General features: G+C 49.8%; 1 protein-coding gene across 1 annotated transcript in view; it reads left to right on the forward strand.

Moving 5' to 3' along the window:
- The window catches only part of OTOG (otogelin), a 650,929-nt gene that overhangs the window by 44,035 nt on the left and 586,168 nt on the right, over positions 1-20,726 (forward strand). Inside the window, exons 10-11 of the mRNA XM_073657941.1 lie at positions 16,590-16,698; positions 17,094-17,140. Coding sequence (XP_073514042.1) covers positions 16,590-16,698; positions 17,094-17,140 — 156 coding nt within the window. The remainder of the gene's footprint in view (positions 1-16,589; positions 16,699-17,093; positions 17,141-20,726) is intronic.

The following is a 20,726-nucleotide window of genomic DNA, read 5'->3' on the forward strand; positions in this document are numbered from 1 at the left end:
GCTGGATGCTTTTGAAGCAACAGCACTACTTCGGCATGTTACACTCTTCCCTCCTTTTTGAATGTTGTCCTCGACATTTGCCTTAATTGGTCGATCTGACCAATTCTGAGACAGTGGTGAAAGTTGAGTAACTTTATATACAAATTGGCATTGTCAAATTGGTATAACATTCATTAACATTGATAACAACCTATTCTTATGACCTTTTTCTTGTAGGGCGCCTGTAAGAAATAAACAATTAACACAATTAAAACAATCAGTGTCTCTTCAGCTGGAGATTTTCGTACATCTTCAACCAGTTCTCTCTCTCTCTCTAGGCCTTAACTGTTCTTTGTTTTTACAAAGTCTTTTAAGGAAAATCAAAGCATGAAAACAAGTCTTTCCACCAGGCAAAATCTTCCATACTGCCTCTCGGTGGTGAATACCACACAAGTAGGCTTAACTGGTCTACAGGCAGAGACACCTGTGTCCAGTCGACAGTCCTTGACACTTGACTCAGTTCACCGAGTGTCTCATACGTCAGCATCACGGGACTCCTCACTTCTTGAGTCGACATCCTTCTGGTGGGTTGTTTCTCAGATACCACGGGTTGTTCGGTTACAGGAGTTTCTTCCGCCGCACTCATTTCCCGTGCTCTTGGAGCTGCCTCTGTAAGTTCCTGTACTTCTCCTGAATCACCTGTTTTCACACGGTCTGGTAATTCCGCTCCTCCTGAGTGTCGATCGGTCTCTTCAGGGGCCGGTGTTCGATCATCAGATCTGAATTGGACTTCATCTGTACTCCTTGGTACAAAATCTGGAGCCTTGGGACTTAGTTCATTCTCCTGAGGATGGTACATCCCTCTCCTTGCCGGTCCGAGAAATACAACAGTGTTCTCTTCTTCATCGGAACTTTTAAGGTCACTATCTACCTCTGGAGCTTCAGTCTGTGGTGGTCCCTTAGTCTATCTCGGATTATGTCAGTCTACTTCCGGGAAGTCTTGTTGTGGTGGGAGATAATCACAGGGTAGTAATACATTCCGATGGACTATTCTGGTTTTCTTGTCTCCCGTTTCCAATCGGATATCACACACTGTACTGTCATCGGCTTTCCTCCTTACGACCACATACACCTTGTCTTCCCAGTATGAACAAAGTTTTCCAGGACCACCTTTCTCACGTACGTTCTTGACTAGCACCCGGCTTCCCGGGGCCTATTCTGCTCCACAACATTTTCGATCATAGTACTCCTTACTCTTGCTCTGTCCTTGCGTAACCACTTTGGACGCTATGTTGTATGCCTCTGCCATCGGTTCCTTCCATTTCCGAACGTACTCCGGATACCTTCTGTAAGTCTCTGACACCGGAGTATCGAACATGATGTTGATTGGCAGTCTTGGCGATCGTCCATACAATAGGAAAAAGGGTGAGCAACCCATTGCATCGCTCTTTGTACAGTTATAGGCATGTACCATTTATGACAGAGAACTCTTCCAGTCTTTCTTCTCATCAGCTGTTAAAGTGCGCAACATCGACAATAATGTTAAAACGTTCCACTTGTCCATTACCCTCTGTTGATAGGGCGTTGTGTGGGATCTCTGAATTCTACAGTACTTTCCTAGCTTGGCAAAGAGCTGGTTCTCAAATTCTCTTCCTTGGTCGTGGTGTAACCTCGTCAGGAACCCAAACCTCAAAGCAAAATAATTGAAGAGCTTCTCTGCTGCTGTTCGATCCGCTTTATTGGTGGTGGCATATGATTGAGAAAATCGAGTGAAATGGTCCATCACCACCAATATGTATTCGTAACCACCCTTGCACGTCTCGAGATGTAGAAAGTCTATTGAGACCATCTCAAACAGATATGTAGTTTGGATGTTGAACATAGGTGCCCAGGTCGATGTGTTGTGACGTTTATCTTTCAGACACTAACACTCCCTGGTCACGTACCTCTCAATATCTCTCTGCATGTACGGCCAGAAGAAACATCCTATGAGGAACGGTTACAGGATTTGGGAATGTTTAGCTTGCAAAAAAGAAGACTGAGAGGAGACTTAATAGCTGTCTACAAATATCTTAAGGGCTGTCACATAGTAGAAGGATCATCTTTATTCTCAAGTGCACAAGGAAAGACAAGAAGATGAGACTGAATGGGAGGAGACACAGATTAGATATTAGAAAAAACTTTTTGACAGTGAGGTGGTGATCAATGAGTGGAACAGGCGGCCACGAGAGGTGGTGAGTTCCCCTTCAATGGACATCTTCAAACAGAGGCTGGACAGATATCTGTCTGAGATGATTTAGTGAATCCTGCTTTGAGCAGGGGGTTGGACCAAATGACCCAGGAGGTCCCCTCCAACTCTACCATTCTATGATTCTATGAACGTTCATGGATCACGTTGGTTGTCCTTTCCACTCCCAGGTGTCCCATGCTTTCATGGAGTTCTCTGAAGACCAACCTACGGAATGCTCTGGGTAGTACTAACTGCCGATTTTGTCCTTCTTTACGATACAGGATGCCGTCTTCACTGAGGTAGAGCTTCGTCCATTCTTTAATTAAATAGATACTGCTGGTGACTCATTATCTCTCTCCCCTTTACTTGGAAACCGATTTTGGTCCACATAAAATAGTATTCTACCAATTATCTGATCTTCTCGTTGTGTTCTACAGATTTTTCCTTTTGGTAGTTGTTGAATGGACAGGGGGTGATCTTGTTCTCTCGCTTTTATGGTGGTTTCCACCGTCAACGGACACCACAATGGTGTGTCTTCCTCCGGATAAGCTTGTACTGCTTGGGTAGTGCTCTCAATTGCTTCCAGACTGACTTCCTCTGAGCATTCTTGCATGAACTCCTCAGGCTCTAGTGGCATTCTCAACAATCCGTCAGCATCCGCATTGCATTTTCCTGACCTGTACTTGATGCTGAAATTGAAGTCAGCTAGTTCAGCGACCCATCTCTGACCCATTGCATTGAGTTTGGCTGTAGTGAGGACATAAGTCAAAGGGTTGTTGTCAGTGTATACCTCAAACTCTTTGCTGTAGTAGAGATAATCTCTAAATCATTCACAGATAGCCCATTTCAATGCCAGGAACTCCAATTTTCCAAAATGTAGATGGTAATTCTTCTCGGCGTCTGTCAACGTCCTAGAACCGTAACTGATAACTCTCAACTTTCCATCTTGATGCTGATACAGGGCAGTTCCCAGTCCTACTTGAGAGGATTCACAATGAAGAACAAATGGTAAGTTGAAAAAAGGATATCCTAAGATGGGTGGTTTTATCAGGTAGTCTACTAGTTCTTCCAATACCTCCTGGTGGTCTGCTGTCCAGAGAATGGGCTGTTGGGACGAAACGGCGTTGTTTCTTTTAAGCTCGGTCCAATCCTCTTTCTTCTTTTTCTCCGTGGGTGTTGTGGACTCTGTTGTCCCCCCCAAGAGGAGGTATAGTGGGGTGGCAATCCTGGAGAAGTTCCAAACGCAAGTACGATAGTAGGAGAGGAGTCCTAATACCTGCCTCAACTCCCCGACAGTAGAGGGCCGCTTGTCCAGCCAGTACCGGAGCGATTTCTGCTGGGTCCATGGTATATCCTTCTCCTGACACAATTTTCCCTAGAAATCGGACTTGCCTTTTGAACAGTTCACACTTCTTTGGGGTCACCTTAACTCCGTGTTGTAATACGGTCGTCACATGTTCAACATGCTCCCGGAAGGTTTTGCTGTGTACCACATTGTCATCCAAGTACGGCTGGCAGATTTCGTCCCTCAATCCTTCTAAACAGATCTGCTGGAGCTGAACTGAGCCCAAACGGTATGCGGATCCACTCATATAACCCCCACGGTGTGATGAATGCTGTCAAAGGTCTACTGGACTCTTCAACAAACCATTGATGGTATGCTTTACCCTGATCGAGGACAGAGAACCAGGTACTTCCTGATAGGCTATCCTGCATATCTTGAATCTTTGGTATTGAGTGCCCATCAGGTACTGACTTTCGGTTTAGTTCCCGGTAATCACAGCAGAGTCTCAACGTACCGCCCTTCTTCCTAACACAGGCAATAGGAGAGGAATAAGACGACTTCGACTTTTGGACCCAACCTCTGTTGATTAGATCTTGTAAATATGGTTTCGGCACAGACATGTAACTTCTGGTTACTGGGGTCGTATCTTTCAAATTGATTTTCAACGGCAACGATGGGATACAGCCTATATCAGAGTCATCTTTGGAGAACGCATGACACTCTTCTCTCAGCATCTGTTTTGCTATCACTATATCTTCAGCACATAAGTGTTCCAGGGGAACTGGGGTGGGTCGTGCAATTTCCGCCGCTGGGCAACTCCTGTTCCTTGGTGGGGAGACTGAATTCACGGTAGACCCCAGGGCGGGTCTCACACTGTCTTGATATACCGTTTTAATCGTTTCAATGTGACCAGCCACAGTCTTTGGATCCAGTCTAATTTCGTGTTTCGTATTATTCATCACGGGTACTGTCACTCGAGCAAACCCACCAGTTGGAATTGTAAGCACAGTCTCACCTTGAACTAGGCCTTCCGGAAGTTCTGAGGAGTCTTTTGGCATGAACAGTCTTTTCTGGACTTTTCTTCCCGGTTGTACCTGGACTCCACACCTCACCCCCACCATTTGGTTTGCAGGGATGATGGTTGGGCGCCAGCCTACCTTGACTTCTTTTAGGTCCATTGCATTCTGTGCTTTCTTTACTCTATAAATCACATTTTCCGCCACGACGTTGGGTATGGCAAGTGATGTGGCAATTGCATCCACTACCAGCGTCCCTGACTTGTGTTTCGTGATGACCTCACTGATTACACTATAACTCAGGACAGGATCCACTGCCACGATCTGATCACTGGTCACGAGAAAAGGTACCAAAAGTTCAATGGTGTTGCTGTTCTTCGTGGCCCTCAGTTGGAAAGTCACTTCCACCCGGCCTATGAAAGGGATTTCGGTCTGGTTGACAGCTTTGCCGTGGAGTTCCACTGGTCCTGAGAGTTCTTTTAGTAACCGAAGGCAGGTATGTGGCAGGTAGCACCTTCTCCATTCTTCATTTAAAAGGCTCGCTTGGGCTCCTGTGTCCTACAGTGCTTTTACCAGGAGTGCATCTAGCTGGCACTGTATAAAGCACCTTTTACCGGTTAGGCTGATGAGGTTATCTTTACTGACCGAGGAATCCTCCTCCCAGAAGTACATCGTTTGACCACCGCACTGGGCATTAAGTAACTGATGCCCCTGTTTTTCTTGCAGCTGTTGTAGACGGGAACACACTTGGGGATAGTACTGAGGCAGCCATTTTACCTCGTGCGCCATTCTGGAGTTTGAGATTTGGATTTGCTTCTGGGGTCTCCTCCGTGTCGCGGTTACCAGTCGCCCCGCACTGGCAACCTCCTGTCTTTTTACCCCAAACGACCGTGACCATTGGCATTCCTTGGCATAATGTCCTTCCTCACCACATCTTAGACAGTGGACACACACAGTACTCTGATTTGATGAACGGCACGCTTCACAAGCCGGGTATCTTCTGTTTTGGAACCCCCTCCTGCGTCTGAGGGATACCGGTTCTGGCCTGGAACGAATCAACTTTTTCACTTCAATCAACTTGACTCGCAGTTCTCCTATTACTTCCTCCCAGTCACTGCTGGCAGGCCTCTCTTTTGTTGGTGATTTAAGGTTCCCTCTCGGAGGTGGCACTAGAGGGTCTCTGTAGTGCCGGCGTCCCTGCCCTCTGCTAGGCAGGGACGCTGTTCCCCTCACCGCTCTGCTCCGTGCCCGGCGTCCCTCTCCCGCTCTGCTGGCAGCGCGCGCTCCTTCCCGGCCACTGTGCTTAGGGCGCGCGCGCGCGCCCTCCCTCCCTCTTAAAGGGGCCGCGCGCGCCGTCCTAAGGAGTCCCCGGCCAATGGCCGGAGGACTTTACCATATATAAGGCACCTCCTCCAAAATGGAGGTGCCCGAGCAATGTTGTTGCACCGTTCTACTCTGCTTCAGCCCTCAGGTCCCGTTGCCAGTTACCTGCCAGTTACCTGCCAGATTCCTGCCAGCTTGCTGTCCTAATCCTGCCTGATTTCCTGTTACCTGCCTGCCTGCCTGAGGTCCGACGGTCTGCCTTACAACTCCGGTCAGTCTGTCTATGGACCAGCTTGCCCGCTCACCTGGGAGCGCTTCTCCGCTACCTGCCTGCTTGCCTGCCCGGAGGCTCCGCTGTCACGTGCTGTGACCTCCAGCTATTCCAGAGACTCTTGCCCGCTCACCTGGGAGCGCTTCTCCGCTACCTGCCTGCTTGCCTACCTGGAGGCTCCGCCGTCACGTGCTGTGACCACCTGCTATTCCAGAGACTCTCGCTTGCTCACCTGGGAGCACACATCCTCCATCTGCTTTGCTAGCCTACCTGGAGGTTCAGCCATCACAGGTCGTACCTACCCTTTACCTAGAGACTGCCCCGGTCACTTGCCGTGACCTCCAGCCCGTTCTTCCAGAGACTGCCCCGGTCACTTGCCGTGACCTCCAGCCCGTTCTTCCAGAGACTGCCCTGATCACTTGCCGTGACCTCCTGCCCATACACCCAGAGACTGTCCCGGTCACCTGCTGTGACTGCCTGCCTGGTCGCCACCCGCTCCCTTACAAGGACCGCTCCCTTGTATAGTAGCCCAGAGGTTCCGCCTCCCAGACCCGTTACAGTTTTGCTCGGGCCATGGAACCCGGTGGCACCCAAGCTCCCTCGCTCTCGGACCTGTGTCATGAACTGTCCCGTCAAAGGTCCCAACAGGAGTCCATCCTGGGTCACCTGCGGAATGTCAATACTCGCCTGGACACTCTGACTGCTCCACCAACAACCTCCGCCAGTGCCATGTCTCGCAATCCGGCAGCTCCGCTGTCCACTAACACCATGATATCCTACCCCGGACCTCGGTTTTCTGCACCTCCTCGCTTCGGAGGCGACTCAGCCCAGGCTCGGGGCTTCATAAATCAGTGCACCCTGCACTTTGAACTATTGTCCCACCAGTTTAACTCCGACCGAGCCAAAATTGCATTCATCATGTCCCATCTCACCGGGGAGGCCCTGGCCTGGCTAAATCCTCTATGGGAGAGAGGAGACCCCCTGGTGTCCAACTTGCCTGCTTTTCTCACGGCTTTCCGGAAAGTCTTCGACGAACCCGGACGGAAGACCTCATCCGCATCGTCGTTGCTACGCCTCCGTCAGGAAAGTCTCACCGTGGGCCAATATGCCATACGGTTCCGTACCCTTGCCTCGGAGCTAGCCTGGGATAACGACGCTCTGGTTTCCGTCTTCTGGGAGGGTCTGTCCGGCCGTATTAAAGATGAACTTGCCGGTCGGGACATTCCTACCACTCTCGATGACTTAATAACTCTTGCCACCCGGATTGACCTACGGTTCCAGGAGCGTGCCAGAGAGGTCACCCGTGAGAGGAGGTTACCACGTCTAGCTCCTACTTTTCAGAAACCCGTCACTCCTTCTGTCTCTAACCAGGTAAACCCTCCTGAGCCTATGCAGGTCGACCAGACCAAGATGGTCAAGACCCGTCAGGACTTACGCCGTGCCGAGGGGACCTGCTTCTACTGTGGCAGTAAGGAGCACCGGATCCGTGCCTGCCCGGAGAGGTCGGGAAACGCCTGTGTCTAGGTTCGCTCAGAGAGGTCCACCTAGACAAGAATAAATCCTCTCCATCCCTGCTGTTGTCAGTTTCAATCGTCTACGGGGAGAACCGTTATTTCGAACTAGCCCAACTGGACTCTGGAGCAGCCGGGAATCTTATTTCACAGTCCCTGGTAGAGAAATACCGCATCCCCACCAAACCTCTGGCTGTACCCTTGTCTGTTGCTGTCGTGGATGGGGGGCTCTTACCACGCCCCATCCAACTCATCACCGAATCCATTACTCTGCAGGTGGGAATGCTGCATTCTGAAAGTATCTCCTTCCATGTTCTGCCTGGACTCTCTCACGCCCTCTTGCTAGGCCTACCTTGGCTCCAGAAACATGCACCCGTTCTTGACTGGCAGACCGGAGAAGTCCTTCGCTGGGGACAGGGCTGCCATAAGACCTGTCTGGTTCCCGTTCATCCCGTCCGTCCTTCTCCTACCCCAGCTAATCTACCTGGACTTCCGATTCCTTATTGGTCTTATGCTGATGTCTTTAATTAAAAGGAGGCAGAGACACTACCCCCTCATAGACCATACGACTGCCCTATCGACCTGTTACCTGGTACTTCTCCTCCCCGTGGGCGTATTTATCCATTATCCGCTGCTGAGACCCGGTCGATGTCCGAATATATTGAGGAGAATCTGGCCAGGGGATTCATCCGGAAATCTACCTCCCCGGCGGGAGCAGGCTTCTTTTTCGTCAAAAAGAAGGACGGCTCTCTCCGTCCCTGTATAGACTATAGAGGCCTTAACCAGATCACGGTGAAGAATAAGTACCCCCTTCCGCTCATTCCGGAGTTATTTGATCGTCTGAGGGGGGCTAGAATCTTCACCAAACTGGACCTCCGTGGGGCGTACAACCTGGTTCGTATCCGTCAGGGGGATGAATGGAAGACGGCATTCAACACCCGGGACGGCCACTATGAATATCTGGTAATGCCCTTTGGCCTCTGTAACGCTCCTGCCGTCTTTCAAGAGTTGGTCAATGACATCTTCCGGGACCTTCTCTACTCCTGCGTAGTGGTGTACCTGGACGACATCTTGGTCTTCTCTCCGGATCTCCAGACTCACCGGAGGGATGTTTGTCAGGTCCTGCTCAGGCTCAGGCAGAACCATCTCTACGCTAAATATGAGAAGTGCCTCTTTGAGCAGACCTCGCTTCCGTTTCTGGGCTACATTATCTCTCAGACCGGCCTACAAATGGATCCTGAGAAACTGTCTGCCATCGAGAAATGGCCCCGACCAGAGGGGTTGAAGGCTATTCAACGGTTCCTGGGCTTCGCCAACTATTACCGCCTCTTCATCCCGCACTTCTCTTCCCGGACTGCCCCAATTTCCGCGCTCACCCGTAAGGGTACTAATCCCAAAGAGTGGCCGCCCGAAGCAGAGGAGGCCTTTCTTTCCCTAAAACAGGCCTTCTCTTCCGCCCCGGTGCTGCATCGCCCGGACGGCAACAAGCAGTTCTTCCTGGTAGTTGACGCCTCCTCCTCTGGAGCCGGAGCGGTACTTACTCAAAAATCATCTTCCGGGAGAATGGTAACTTGTGGCTTCTTCTCCAAACTCTTCTCCTCTTCTGAGCGCAACTATTCCATAGGAGACCGAGAGTTATTGGCCATCAAGCTGGCGTTGGAGGAGTGGCGTTACCTACTCGAGGGGGCTCTTCATCCGGTAATAATTTTCACTGACCACAAGAACTTGGCTTACCTCCAGCATGCCCAGAGACTTAACCCGCGCCAAGCCCGGTGGTCCTTGTTTTTTGCTCGCTTTGATTTTGTTCTTCATTTTCGCCCGGCTGACAAAAACGTCAAAGCAGACGCCTTGTCCCGATCCTTTCTGGTGTCCGATCTCGAGGAAGAACCTAAACATATCATCGATCCCGCCAGAGTAATGCAGGTGGCTCCCGTGAGTCTAAATCGTCTCCCTCCCGGTAAGACGTTTGTTTCAGTACCTGATCGGGAGAAGATCCTACACTGGGGCCATTCGTCTAAACTAGCTGGCCACGCCAGTCAGAAAAAGACCCTCCAGCTTATTGCCCGACACTATTGGTGGCCTATCCTGCACAAGGACATAATAGACTTTGTTTCTGCCTGTGTGTCCTGCGCCCGCAACAAAGTCCCGAGACATCTGCCAGCCGGACGCCTCCTTCCGCTTCCTGTACCTGCTGCCCCCTGGCAGCATATAGCAATGGACTTTATAACTGATCTCCCCATCTCTGCCGGTTGTACGGTCATTTGGGTGGTCGCTGACCGCTTTTCCAAGATGGCTCACTTTATTCCCCTGCCAGGCCTCCCGTCTGCACCCGAGCTGGCTAAAGACTTTATCCGCCACATCTTCCGTCTTCATGGCCTGCCCCTCCACATCGTGTCGGATCGTGGGGTACAGTTCACCTCACGTTTCTGGAGAGCCACTTGTAAACTACTAGACGTCACCCTGGACTTCTCTTCCGCTTACCACCCACAGTCCAATGGTCAAGTGGAGCGGATCAATCAGAACCTGACCAGTTACCTCCGGCACTTCGTTAATGCCCACCATTCTGACTGGGTGGATCTCCTACCATGGGCCGAGTTCTCTTATAATAATCACGAGAGCGAATCCTCCTCCAAATCCCCGTTTTTTGTAGTCTTTGGTCAGCATCCTCGGATTCCTTTTCCTGTCTCCACCTCTGTGGACAACCCGGCTGCGGAATCTCTCGTTAGCAAATTTTCCTCCATATGGGAGAGTACCCGGTCCGCACTCCTTCTGTCATCCGAGCGTATGAAAAGACACGCTGACAAAAAACGCCTGGATCCTCCACAATTTCGTCCAGGAGATAAAGTCTGGCTCTCATCTAAATATGTTCGACTCAAGATACCTTCTTACAAGTTAGGGCCTCGGTTCATCGGTCCTCTGGAGGTCATCAGTCAGATCAACCCGGTGGCCTATAAATTGAAACTCCCGGCCAACTTACGGATCCCTAACTCCTTCCATGTATCTCTCCTCAAACCCGTGGTGCTTAACTCTTTTTCCAAGTCTACAGGTACGCCTCCTGCTCCGGTTTCTGCTGAGGACGAGTTTGAGGTAGAGAACATTCTTGCCACCAAAAGGGTAAGAGGAAAGACCTTTTTTCTGGTAGATTAGAAGGGGTTTGGTCCTGAGGAGAGAACGTGGGAGCCCCGGGAGAACATCCATGCCCCTCTCATCCTAGCTAAATTTCTATCTGGCCTAAAAAAGGGGGGGCCTAAAGGGGGGGGTACTGTAGTGCCGGCGTCCCTGCCCTCTGCTAGGCAGGGACGCTGTTCCCCTCACCGCTCTGCTCCGTGCCCGGCGTCCCTCTCCCGCTCTGCTGGCAGCGCGCGCTCCTTCCCGGCCACTGTGCTTAGGGCGCGCGCGCGCGCCCTCCCTCCCTCTTAAAGGGGCCGCGCGCGCCGTCCTAAGGAGTCCCCGGCCAATGGCCGGAGGACTTTACCATATATAAGGCACCTCCTCCAAAATGGAGGTGCCCGAGCAATGTTGTTGCACCGTTCTACTCTGCTTCAGCCCTCAGGTCCCGTTGCCAGTTACCTGCCAGTTACCTGCCAGATTCCTGCCAGCTTGCTGTCCTAATCCTGCCTGATTTCCTGTTACCTGCCTGCCTGCCTGAGGTCCGACGGTCTGCCTTACAACTCCGGTCAGTCTGTCTATGGACCAGCTTGCCCGCTCACCTGGGAGCGCTTCTCCGCTACCTGCCTGCTTGCCTGCCCGGAGGCTCCGCTGTCACGTGCTGTGACCACCAGCTATTCCAGACTCTTGCCCGCTCACCTGGGAGCGCTTCTCCGCTACCTGCCTGCTTGCCTGCCCGGAGGCTCCGCTGTCACGTGCTGTGACCTCCAGCTATTCCAGAGACTCTTGCCTGCTCACCTGGGAGCGCTTCTCCGCTACCTGCCTGCTTGCCTACCTGGAGGCTCCGCCGTCACGTGCTGTGACCACCTGCTATTCCAGAGACTCTCGCTTGCTCACCTGGGAGCACACATCCTCCATTTGCTTTGCTAGCCTACCTGGAGGTTCAGCCATCACAGCTCGTACCTACCCTTTACCTAGAGACTGCCCCGGTCACTTGCCGTGACCTCCAGCCCGTTCTTCCAGAGACTGCCCCGGTCACTTGCCGTGACCTCCAGCCCGTTCTTCCAGAGACTGCCCTGATCACTTGCCGTGACCTCCTGCCCGTACACCCAGAGACTGTCCCGGTCACCTGCTGTGACTGCCTGCCTGGTCGCCACCCGCTCCCTTACAAGGACCGCTCCCTTGTATAGTAGCCCAGAGGTTCCGCCTCCCAGACCCGTTACAGTCTTCATGATGATCTTCAGACTGGCCATCGGGGTCTCCAACTTCAGCTGACTCATTTTGGTGATTTTAGGAGCAGAGCCTTTCTTTAACTTCTGTTTGCTCTCTGACTTCAAACTAGCTGTCTCATTAATTTTTTCAATTAGGACTTCGTCCAAAATGCCAGAATCTTCTAGGTACTGTTTCAGCTGCAACTTGATGTCTTTACTGATTAACCCCATTCCCAATGATCTCAAGAACTTCTTCTGGACTAGTCCAGCGTCAACTTCTCTTCCGCTTCTACATTTCTGGATGCAAACAACAGTCTATCCTTCAGTGCAATTGCTCTGAACAAGAAACTTTGGGGTGATTCATTATTTTTCTGTGAGAGGTTAATGAGTCGGTGGAACAATTCTGAAGTACTCTCTTCTTTATAGTGCCCTTTTAAAATCATCTTCAGCTGTTGCAAGGTTAATTGACTTTTCATTTCTAGCATACTACGGAGGTTCAGTCCTGGGCTGATCGCTTTCACCACCCCCTCAACGATCTCATCTGGCTGATAGCCTTTCTGTAAGCCTGCATCGATCTGGTGCAACAGGTTCATAAAAGACAGTTTCTCTTTCTGTTCACACTCTCCAATCTGTCCCAGGATCTTGAATTCTTTCCTTATGGTGATTTGTGGTGTTAAAGAGGACTGTCTCCCTAATTTATCTAACCCGAGCAGGGTAAAGGTTCTGTCTGAGTCTGCTACCCGTTCAGAGGTTTTGGTCGATTCCTGCAGGGCTGTTGTTAGGGCTTTGCATTGTTCTTTCAATTCCCGTAGTTCAGTCTGCGGATGGAGATTCCTGTTTTTGGTAATTGATGCCACCCCTCCATCCTCCAACTTCAACCTGGTTAGAAACTGTGTTAGTTCCTGGAGAAATGTCCCCATGACATTTTCAGCTTCTTTCTTCCCCAGCTCATCCATTTTTGCATTAATGGCAGCTAACAGTTGCCTGCGGTTCTGTGTTTTAGAAATCTGTTCTTCTGATATCTTTATGTGTTCTGCTACTGTTCTCAATTCTTCACAGGTTAACTGAAGAAGCAGCTCACTAGTTCTGTCCATTTGTATTTCCACGTCCATTTCTGCTAGCGAGTTTCTCTTTAGGGCTGGTCCCTTTTAACTGGTGTAGTAGAGTTGAGTTGAGGTGCTGTGCTGCTGTGTTTTTCCAGACACTTTTCCTCTTCTCCCTCTACACCCTAATTCCCGCTCAGGATTCCCCGTATGGGCCACCAATGTTACACGCATGCTGCTAAGTTCAGATAGGGGCGAGACAGGTTACATGAATTCGTTGGAATCCTGGGGGAACCATTACCCAGGGCGACCATACGCTGTTTCTTCTCTCAGGCACACGATAGATTCAATTGCTGACAACTGACAAGAGTCTTCATAAACAGTTGAACATTGGAGTTTAATCAAGTACGGCCAGTACCATTTAATTCTTTGAAGCAACAGGCTTCACCACAGTATAGTCTTTTAAAACAGGCACAGTAATGTCAGTCTCTTCAGTAGCATAATTCAGCACAGATTAGACCTCTTTGCAGCACACTTCTATGCATACACAACCACAGGTTTTTCCTTTACAAGGACACAATGAAGATGGAGTGGGGAGGGTTTGATGAGGGAAATGATCCCTGTGACATGATTCCTTCCAGTCCTTGTCTTCCTGCCTGATAATACTCTGCTCTGTTAGTTCAGGAAGTCTATCTGACCCGAGTTTAGCTTCCCTCCTGAGCTGAATTCTGTTCACTTGCCTTCTGTGAGATACAGATCACACACCACCTTTCTCTTAGGCTCCAGACAGACTAATAAGCAAATTCCCCACAATCCCCCTGAGGCTCTGCTAAACACTCCCTTTCTCCTGTGACTGTGTTAACCCCTCTAGTTGCTGGATGCTTCTGAAGCACAACACTTCCTGTCTCTTGTGACTGTGTTAGCTCTTATAGTTGCGGGATGCTTTTGAAGCAACAACACTACTTCTGCATGTCACACAGAGGCGGAAAGAAAAGTTTGGAGAGCCAAAAACAATTTTGAAGCACCGAAGATAAAAGTATTGAGTGTCGAAAGAACAGATTTGGTAGGAGATGTAGGAATACACAAGACTCTGGAGGAGTACAGAGGAATCTGTAGTAGGAGGAGGTGGACAAAGGAGTCTGTAGGGAGGTTAGGAGACAGATGGTTCTGGAAGAGGAGGACAAAGGAGTATGGAGGAGGTGGCTGACTGATGGATCTAAACGAGTATGACAGATGAGCCTGTATGGGGGGGCCCCGAAGGAAGAGGACAGAGGGGTCTGGAGGAGGAGGACAAAGGGGTCTGGAGGAAGTGAAGAAAGAAGAGAGAAGTCTCAAAGAGGAGGACAGAGGATTCTGGAGGAGGAGAATAAAGGAGTCTGGAGGGTGGATTGGAATAGAGTGGTCTGGAGGTTTGATTAGGACAGAATGTTCTGGAGGGTGGATTGGGACACAGTTGTGTGAAGCGACGAGGACATAGGAGTCTGCAGGATTCTGGAGGATTCTGGAGGAGTGAGGAGGAGGAGAAAGGACAGGAGGAGGAGATTCTGGAGAAGAAATAACAGGAAGAGGAGGGGGAGAAAGGAAAGGAGGAGGAGGAGAAAGGAAAGGAGGAGGAGGAGAAAGGAAAGGAGGAGGAGGAGAAAGGACAGGAGGAGGAGGAGGAGAAAGGACGGGAGGAGGAGAAAGGACGGGAGGAGGAGAAAGGACGGGAGGAGGAGGAGAAAGGACGGGAGGAGGAGAAAGGAAGGGAGGAGGAGGAGAAAGGACGGGAGGAGGAGGAGAAAGGACGGGAGGAGGAGGAGAAAGGACGGGAGGAGGAGGAGAAAGGACGGGAGGAGGAGGAGAAAGGACGGGAGGAGGAGGAGAAAGGACGGGAGGAGGAGGAGAAAGGACGGGAGGAGGAGGAGAAAGGACGGGAGGAGGAGGAGAAAGGACGGGAGGAGGAGGAGAAAGGACGGGAGGAGGAGAAAGGACGGGAGGAGGAGGAGGAGAAAGGATGGAAGGAGGAGGAGGAGAAAGGATGGGAGGATGAGGAAGGAATTCAAAGGTTCTGAAGGAACAAGGGAGAAGGACTGATGAGGGGAAAAGAGGAATCTGGAAGAGTACAAAGGATTCTGCAGGAGAAGAAGAAGGTGGAGGAGAAGGAAGAAGGCAGTAGTCTGGAGGATGAGGACAGAAGAATCAGGAAGGAGGAATGAGGATATATTGTTCTGGAAGGAGGAATGGGGAAATATTATTCTGGAAGAAGTATGGGGATATATTGTTCTGGAAGGAGGATGGGGATATATTGTTCTGGAAGGAGGATAGAGACTGAGTGGCCTAGAAGGAGGATGAAGGAAGTGGACAATGGAGTCTGGAGGGAGAATGGGGACAGAGTGGCCTGGAGCGACGAGGTTGAATGATAGAGGAGTCTGGACGAGGGAGAAGGACAGAGAATTCGGGAGGAAAAGGGTAGGAGTCTGGAGGAAAAGGACAGAAGTCTGGGGGATAAGGACAGAGGAGTCTGAAGAAGAAGGAGGACAAAGGGCTCTGGCACAGGGTGAGGATTCAGGAGTCTGCAGGAGGACAGAGCAGTCTGGAGGATGAACAGGGCTAGGTGTCTATAGAGAGTTGGGAGAAGGACAGAGTCATCTGGAGGGAGGTTGGGGGAGATCAGTGTGACCTGGAGAACGAGAAGGCCAGAAGGGTCTGAAGGGAGGAGAGGTACAGAGAAGTCTGGAGGAGGTGGCCAGAAGAGTCTGCAGGAGGAAAAGAATAAAGTGGTCTGGAGGATTAGGAGGATAGAGGAATCTGAAGTGTCACAGTGGTAACTTGCTCACATTCTCAGCGCCGTGCTACTCACTGCGTTCGCTGCTCTGCCCCTCTTTGTGTCAGGCCGCCTTGCTGAGTTACCTCACACTGCTCTCCCAGCTCTGCTGCATCTTCCTGCTGTCTCCACCTGGCTATAGGGAGACCAGACAGATCCTGTAGGTTTCCCCAGCCTATTTCCTGTCAGCAGGAGATATATTAGGCAGCTCCTCCCCCTTTTTCCTGCCTGAACTTTGGTTCCCTGTTCCTGCCAGCCGGAGTCTCCAGTTTAAGTGATATTTTGTCTTGTCTCTCCTGTTAGCAACCCGGCTCATTTACTCGTTCTGGATGACCTCTCTGCTCCTGACCCTGGCTTTGTATTGTGGACCCGTGCTGCCTGCCCCGATCTCGGGACTATCTGACTACTTTGCTTTCTTCTCCCTCTTGTGCACCGTATTCTTGATTTGACCCGGGGGTCAGCTGCTGCCGGTCCGGGGACTGCCCTGGAGTGGTACCTGATGACAACCTGCGGCCCAAGCCTATCCTCACCATCGGAGGCTCTAGTTTAAGCCAGGTAGTCACTTAGTCATGCCCCTCCAGGGTAAGCCCGGCCCAAGGCACATGGGTCCACACCCACCGTAGTCACCTGCAGGAAACAGTGGAACCTGCAGGAGGAGGACAGTGGAAGAGAGGTGTCTGGTAGAGGACAGAGCAGTCTTGGTTCAGCTGAGAGCATGTATGGGTGGACAGGACATGTGCATTGCGTTAGTTCTCTCGATGAGTCCTACAATAGAATCTGATCTTACATTGTGATTCCATTTACAGGGATGATTCTAGAAAATGGAACCTGTGTTCATCCCACTGAATGTCCCTGTGATTTCCATGGTGTCTCCCATGAAGCTGGCACCATGGTGCAGGATCAGTGTAACAACTGGTGAGTTTTTTCCCCTCCTGTGTATCCTGCTGGGCTGGAGGATAGGAATGATCGGACTAATGAGTAGATGGGATGGAGACTGGAATGACTACTGGGAAGGTACAAGATGGGGAGTATGGTTATGTATGATATGATGGGCAGATGTGTGATGGGGCAGGGTTATGTATGATATGATGGGCAGGGTTATGTATGATGGGCAGGGTTATGTATGATATGATGGGCAGATGTATGATGGGCAGGGTTATGTATGATGGGCAGGGTTATGGATGATGGGGCAGGGTTATGGATGATGGGGTGGGCAGATGTATGGTATGATGGGTACTGAACGCCCCGGTCAGTGAGTGACTGTTGAACCTGTGGCTGGTTTGCTCTGATGTCTTTTGTTCTTTCCGCAGCACTTGCTCTGGAGGGCGGTGGGTTTGCACAGACGTGATCTGCCCCGGTGAGTACAGAGGAACCCAGGAACCCCCGGCGTAGCAAGGACTGAGGCTCCTGGTGTTCACAGTTTATTTCTGGCTTAACATAAAATCTTCACCTTTTTTCACCTGTCACCTCCAATGTTCAAGAGGAGAGCTGCAACTACTCCCATCCTCTGCTGCACATGATGACAGTGACTCCTACTCCCATCCTCTGCTGCACAAGGTGGGAGCTGCCACTACTCTCATCCTCCTCTGTACAGTGGCTTGCTAATGTTTCCATCCCTCGGCTTTTTCCCTGTTTTGTTACATTACAACCTGTGTGTAAATATTTTGTAGTTTTGTGTGAGATGCATCAGCACCAAACAGTCTAAGTTGGTGAAGTGAAACATACAGTGCCTACAAGTAGTATTCAACCCCCTGCAGATTTAGCTGGTTGACACATGCGGAATTAACTTGGCATTGTGACATTTGTACTGTAGATCAGCTTGGAAGTGGGAAATGCACTGCAGCAACTTTTTTTTTTTTTTTTTTTTTAAACGTAAAAAGTTAATTCAGAGTGTCATTTATTATTCAACCCCTCAAACCACAAGAATTCTGTTTGGTCCCCCTAAAGTATTAAGAAGTAGTTCAGGCACCAAGAATAATGAGCTTCACATGTGTGGATTAAAGATCTCTTTTGCCAGCCTTTTCTGACTATTTAAGACCCTCCCCAAACTTGTGAACAGCACTCAGACATGGTCAACATGGGAAAGACAAAGGAGCATTCCAAGGTCATCAGAGACAAGATCGTGGAGGGTCACAAGGCTGGCAAGGGGTACAAAACCCTTTCCAAGGAGTTGGGCCTACCTGTCTCCACTGTTGGGAGCATCATCCGTAAGTGGAAGGCTTATGGAACTACTGTTAGCCTTCCACGGCCAGGACAGCCTTTGAAAGTGTCCTCCCGTGCCGAGGCCAGGCTTGTCCGAAGAGTCAAGGCTAACCCAAGGACAACAAGGAAGGAGCTCCGGGAAGATCTCATGGCAGTGGGGACATTGGTTTCAGTCAATACCATAAGTAACGTACTCCACCGCAATGGTCTCCGTTCCAGACGAGCCCGTAAGGTACCTTTACTTTCAAAGCGTCATGTCAAGGCTCGTCTACAGTTTGCTCATGATCACTTGGAGGACTCTGAGACAGACTGGTTCAAGGTTCTATGGTCTGATGAGACCAAGATCGAGATCTTTGGTGCCAACCACACACGTGACGTTTGGAGACTGGATGGCACTGCATACGACCCCAAGAATACCATCCCTACAGTCAAGCATGGTGGTGGCAGCATCATGCTGTGGGGCTGTTTCTCTGCCAAGGGGCCTGGCCATCTGGTCCACATCCATGGGAAGATGGATAGCACGGCCTACCTGGAGATTTTGGCCAAGAACCTCCGCTCCTCCATCAAGGATCTTAAGATGGGTCGTAATTTCATCTTCCAACAAGACAACGACCCAAAGCACACAGCCAAGAAAACCAAGGCCTGGTTCAATAGGGAAAAAGTCAAGGTGTTCGAGTGGCCTAGTCAGTCTCCTGACCTTAACCCAATTGAAAACTTGTGGAAGGAGCTCAAGAATAAAGTCCACATGAGACACCCAAAGAACCTAGATAACTTGGAGAAGATCTGCATGGAGGAGTGGGCCAAGATAACTCCACAGACCTGTGTCGGCCTGATCAGGTCTTATAAAAGACAATTATTAGCTGTAATTGCAAACAAGGGTTATTCCACAAAATATTAAACATAGGGGTTGTATAATAATTGACCCACACTTTTATGTTTAAAATTTAATAAAATTCAACTGAGCAACATAACTTTTTGGTTTGTAAGATTTATGCTTCTGTTCATAAAACCTACTCTCGTTTGCAGTTTGAAGGCTCTAACTTATTTGCATCTTATCAAACCAGCTAAATCTGCAGGGGGTTGAATACTACTTGTAGGCACTGTATAGGCATAATATTCAATTTATGGGATCAAATAACTAAAAATTGTCACGTGCATATGTATTCACCCCTTTTGCTATGAAGCTCCTAAACATTTCTGGTGCAAGCAATTCCCTTCTTAAGTCCCATGCTTAGCGACAGGACGTCCCCCTGTGTGAGGTCTAAGTGTCACACGTCTGTCAGTATAGACAATTTACCTTCTCTGAAAGGCCACAGAGGCTGCAACACCATTAACAAAAGGCACTACTGACCAAACACCATGAAGACCAAGGAGATCTCCAAACAACACCATGAAGACCAAGGAGATCTCCAAACAACAGCATGAAGACCAAGGAGATCTCCAAACAACACCATGAAGACCAAGGAGATCTCCAAACCACACCATGAAGACCAAGGGGATCTCCAAACAACACCACGAAGACCAAGGGGATCTCCAAACAACACCATGAAGACCAAGGAGATCTCCAAACAACACCATGAAGACCAAGGAGATCTACAAACAACACAATGAATACCAAGGAGATCTCCAAACCACACCATGAAGACCAAGGAGATCTCCAAACAACACCAGGAAGACCAAGGAAATCTCCAAACAACATCATGAAGACCAAGGAGATCTCGAAACAACACTAGGAAGACCAAGGAGATCTCTAAACAACACCATGAAGACCAAGGAGATCTCCAAACAACACCATGACGACCAAGGAGATCTCCAAACAACACCATGAAGACCAAGGAGATCTCCAAACAGCACCATGAAGACCAAGGAGATCTCCAAACCACACCATGAAGACCAAGGAGATCTCCAAACAACACCATGAAGACCAAGGAGATCTCCAAACAACACCATGAAGACCAAGGAGATCTCCAAACCACACCATGAAGACCAAGGGGATCTCCAAACAACACCAGGAAGACCAAGGAGATCTCCAAACACCAGGAAGACCAAGTAAATCTCCAAACAACATCATGAAGACCAAGGAGATCTCCAAACAACACTAGGAAGACCAAGGAGATCTCTAAACAACACCAGGAAGACCAAGGAGATCTCTAAACAAAACCAGGAAGACCAAGGAGATCTCCAAACACCATGAAGACCAAGGAGATCTCCAAGCAAGTCAGACATAGTTGTTGAGAAGTTCAAGTGAGGGTTGGGTTATAAAAAATCTCCCAATCTCTGATGATTCCCTGGAGCACCATCAAATTCATTATCATCAAATGTAAATAACGTAGAATCATAACAAACATGCCATGAGAAGGCGTCCATCAAAACTCTCAGCCCGGGCAAGGAGGGCATTAATCAGAGAGGCAGCACAAAAACCAAAGGTAATCCTGAAGGAGCTGCAGAGTTCCCAAGCAGAGACTGAAGTATCTGTGCATACGACCACAATAAGCCGTACACTCCATAGAGGTGGCCTTTATGGAAGAGTGGGCAGATAAAAGCCATAACTTACAAACAAAAATTGTAAGGGTCGTTTTGAGTTTACCAAAAGACATGTGGGAGACTCCACAAATGTATAGAGGAAAGTGCTGTGGCCAGATGAGAGCAAAATTGAACCTTTTGGTCACCAAGGTAAATGCTATGTGTGGAGCCAAACCAACACAGCTCATCACCCCATGAACACCATCCTCACAGTGAAA

This window comes from Phyllobates terribilis, unplaced genomic scaffold (assembly GCF_046119375.1).
Source record: "Phyllobates terribilis strain yellow unplaced genomic scaffold, ASM4611937v1 Scaffold_13__5_contigs__length_258822181, whole genome shotgun sequence".
Taxonomy (NCBI): domain Eukaryota; kingdom Metazoa; phylum Chordata; class Amphibia; order Anura; family Dendrobatidae; genus Phyllobates; species Phyllobates terribilis.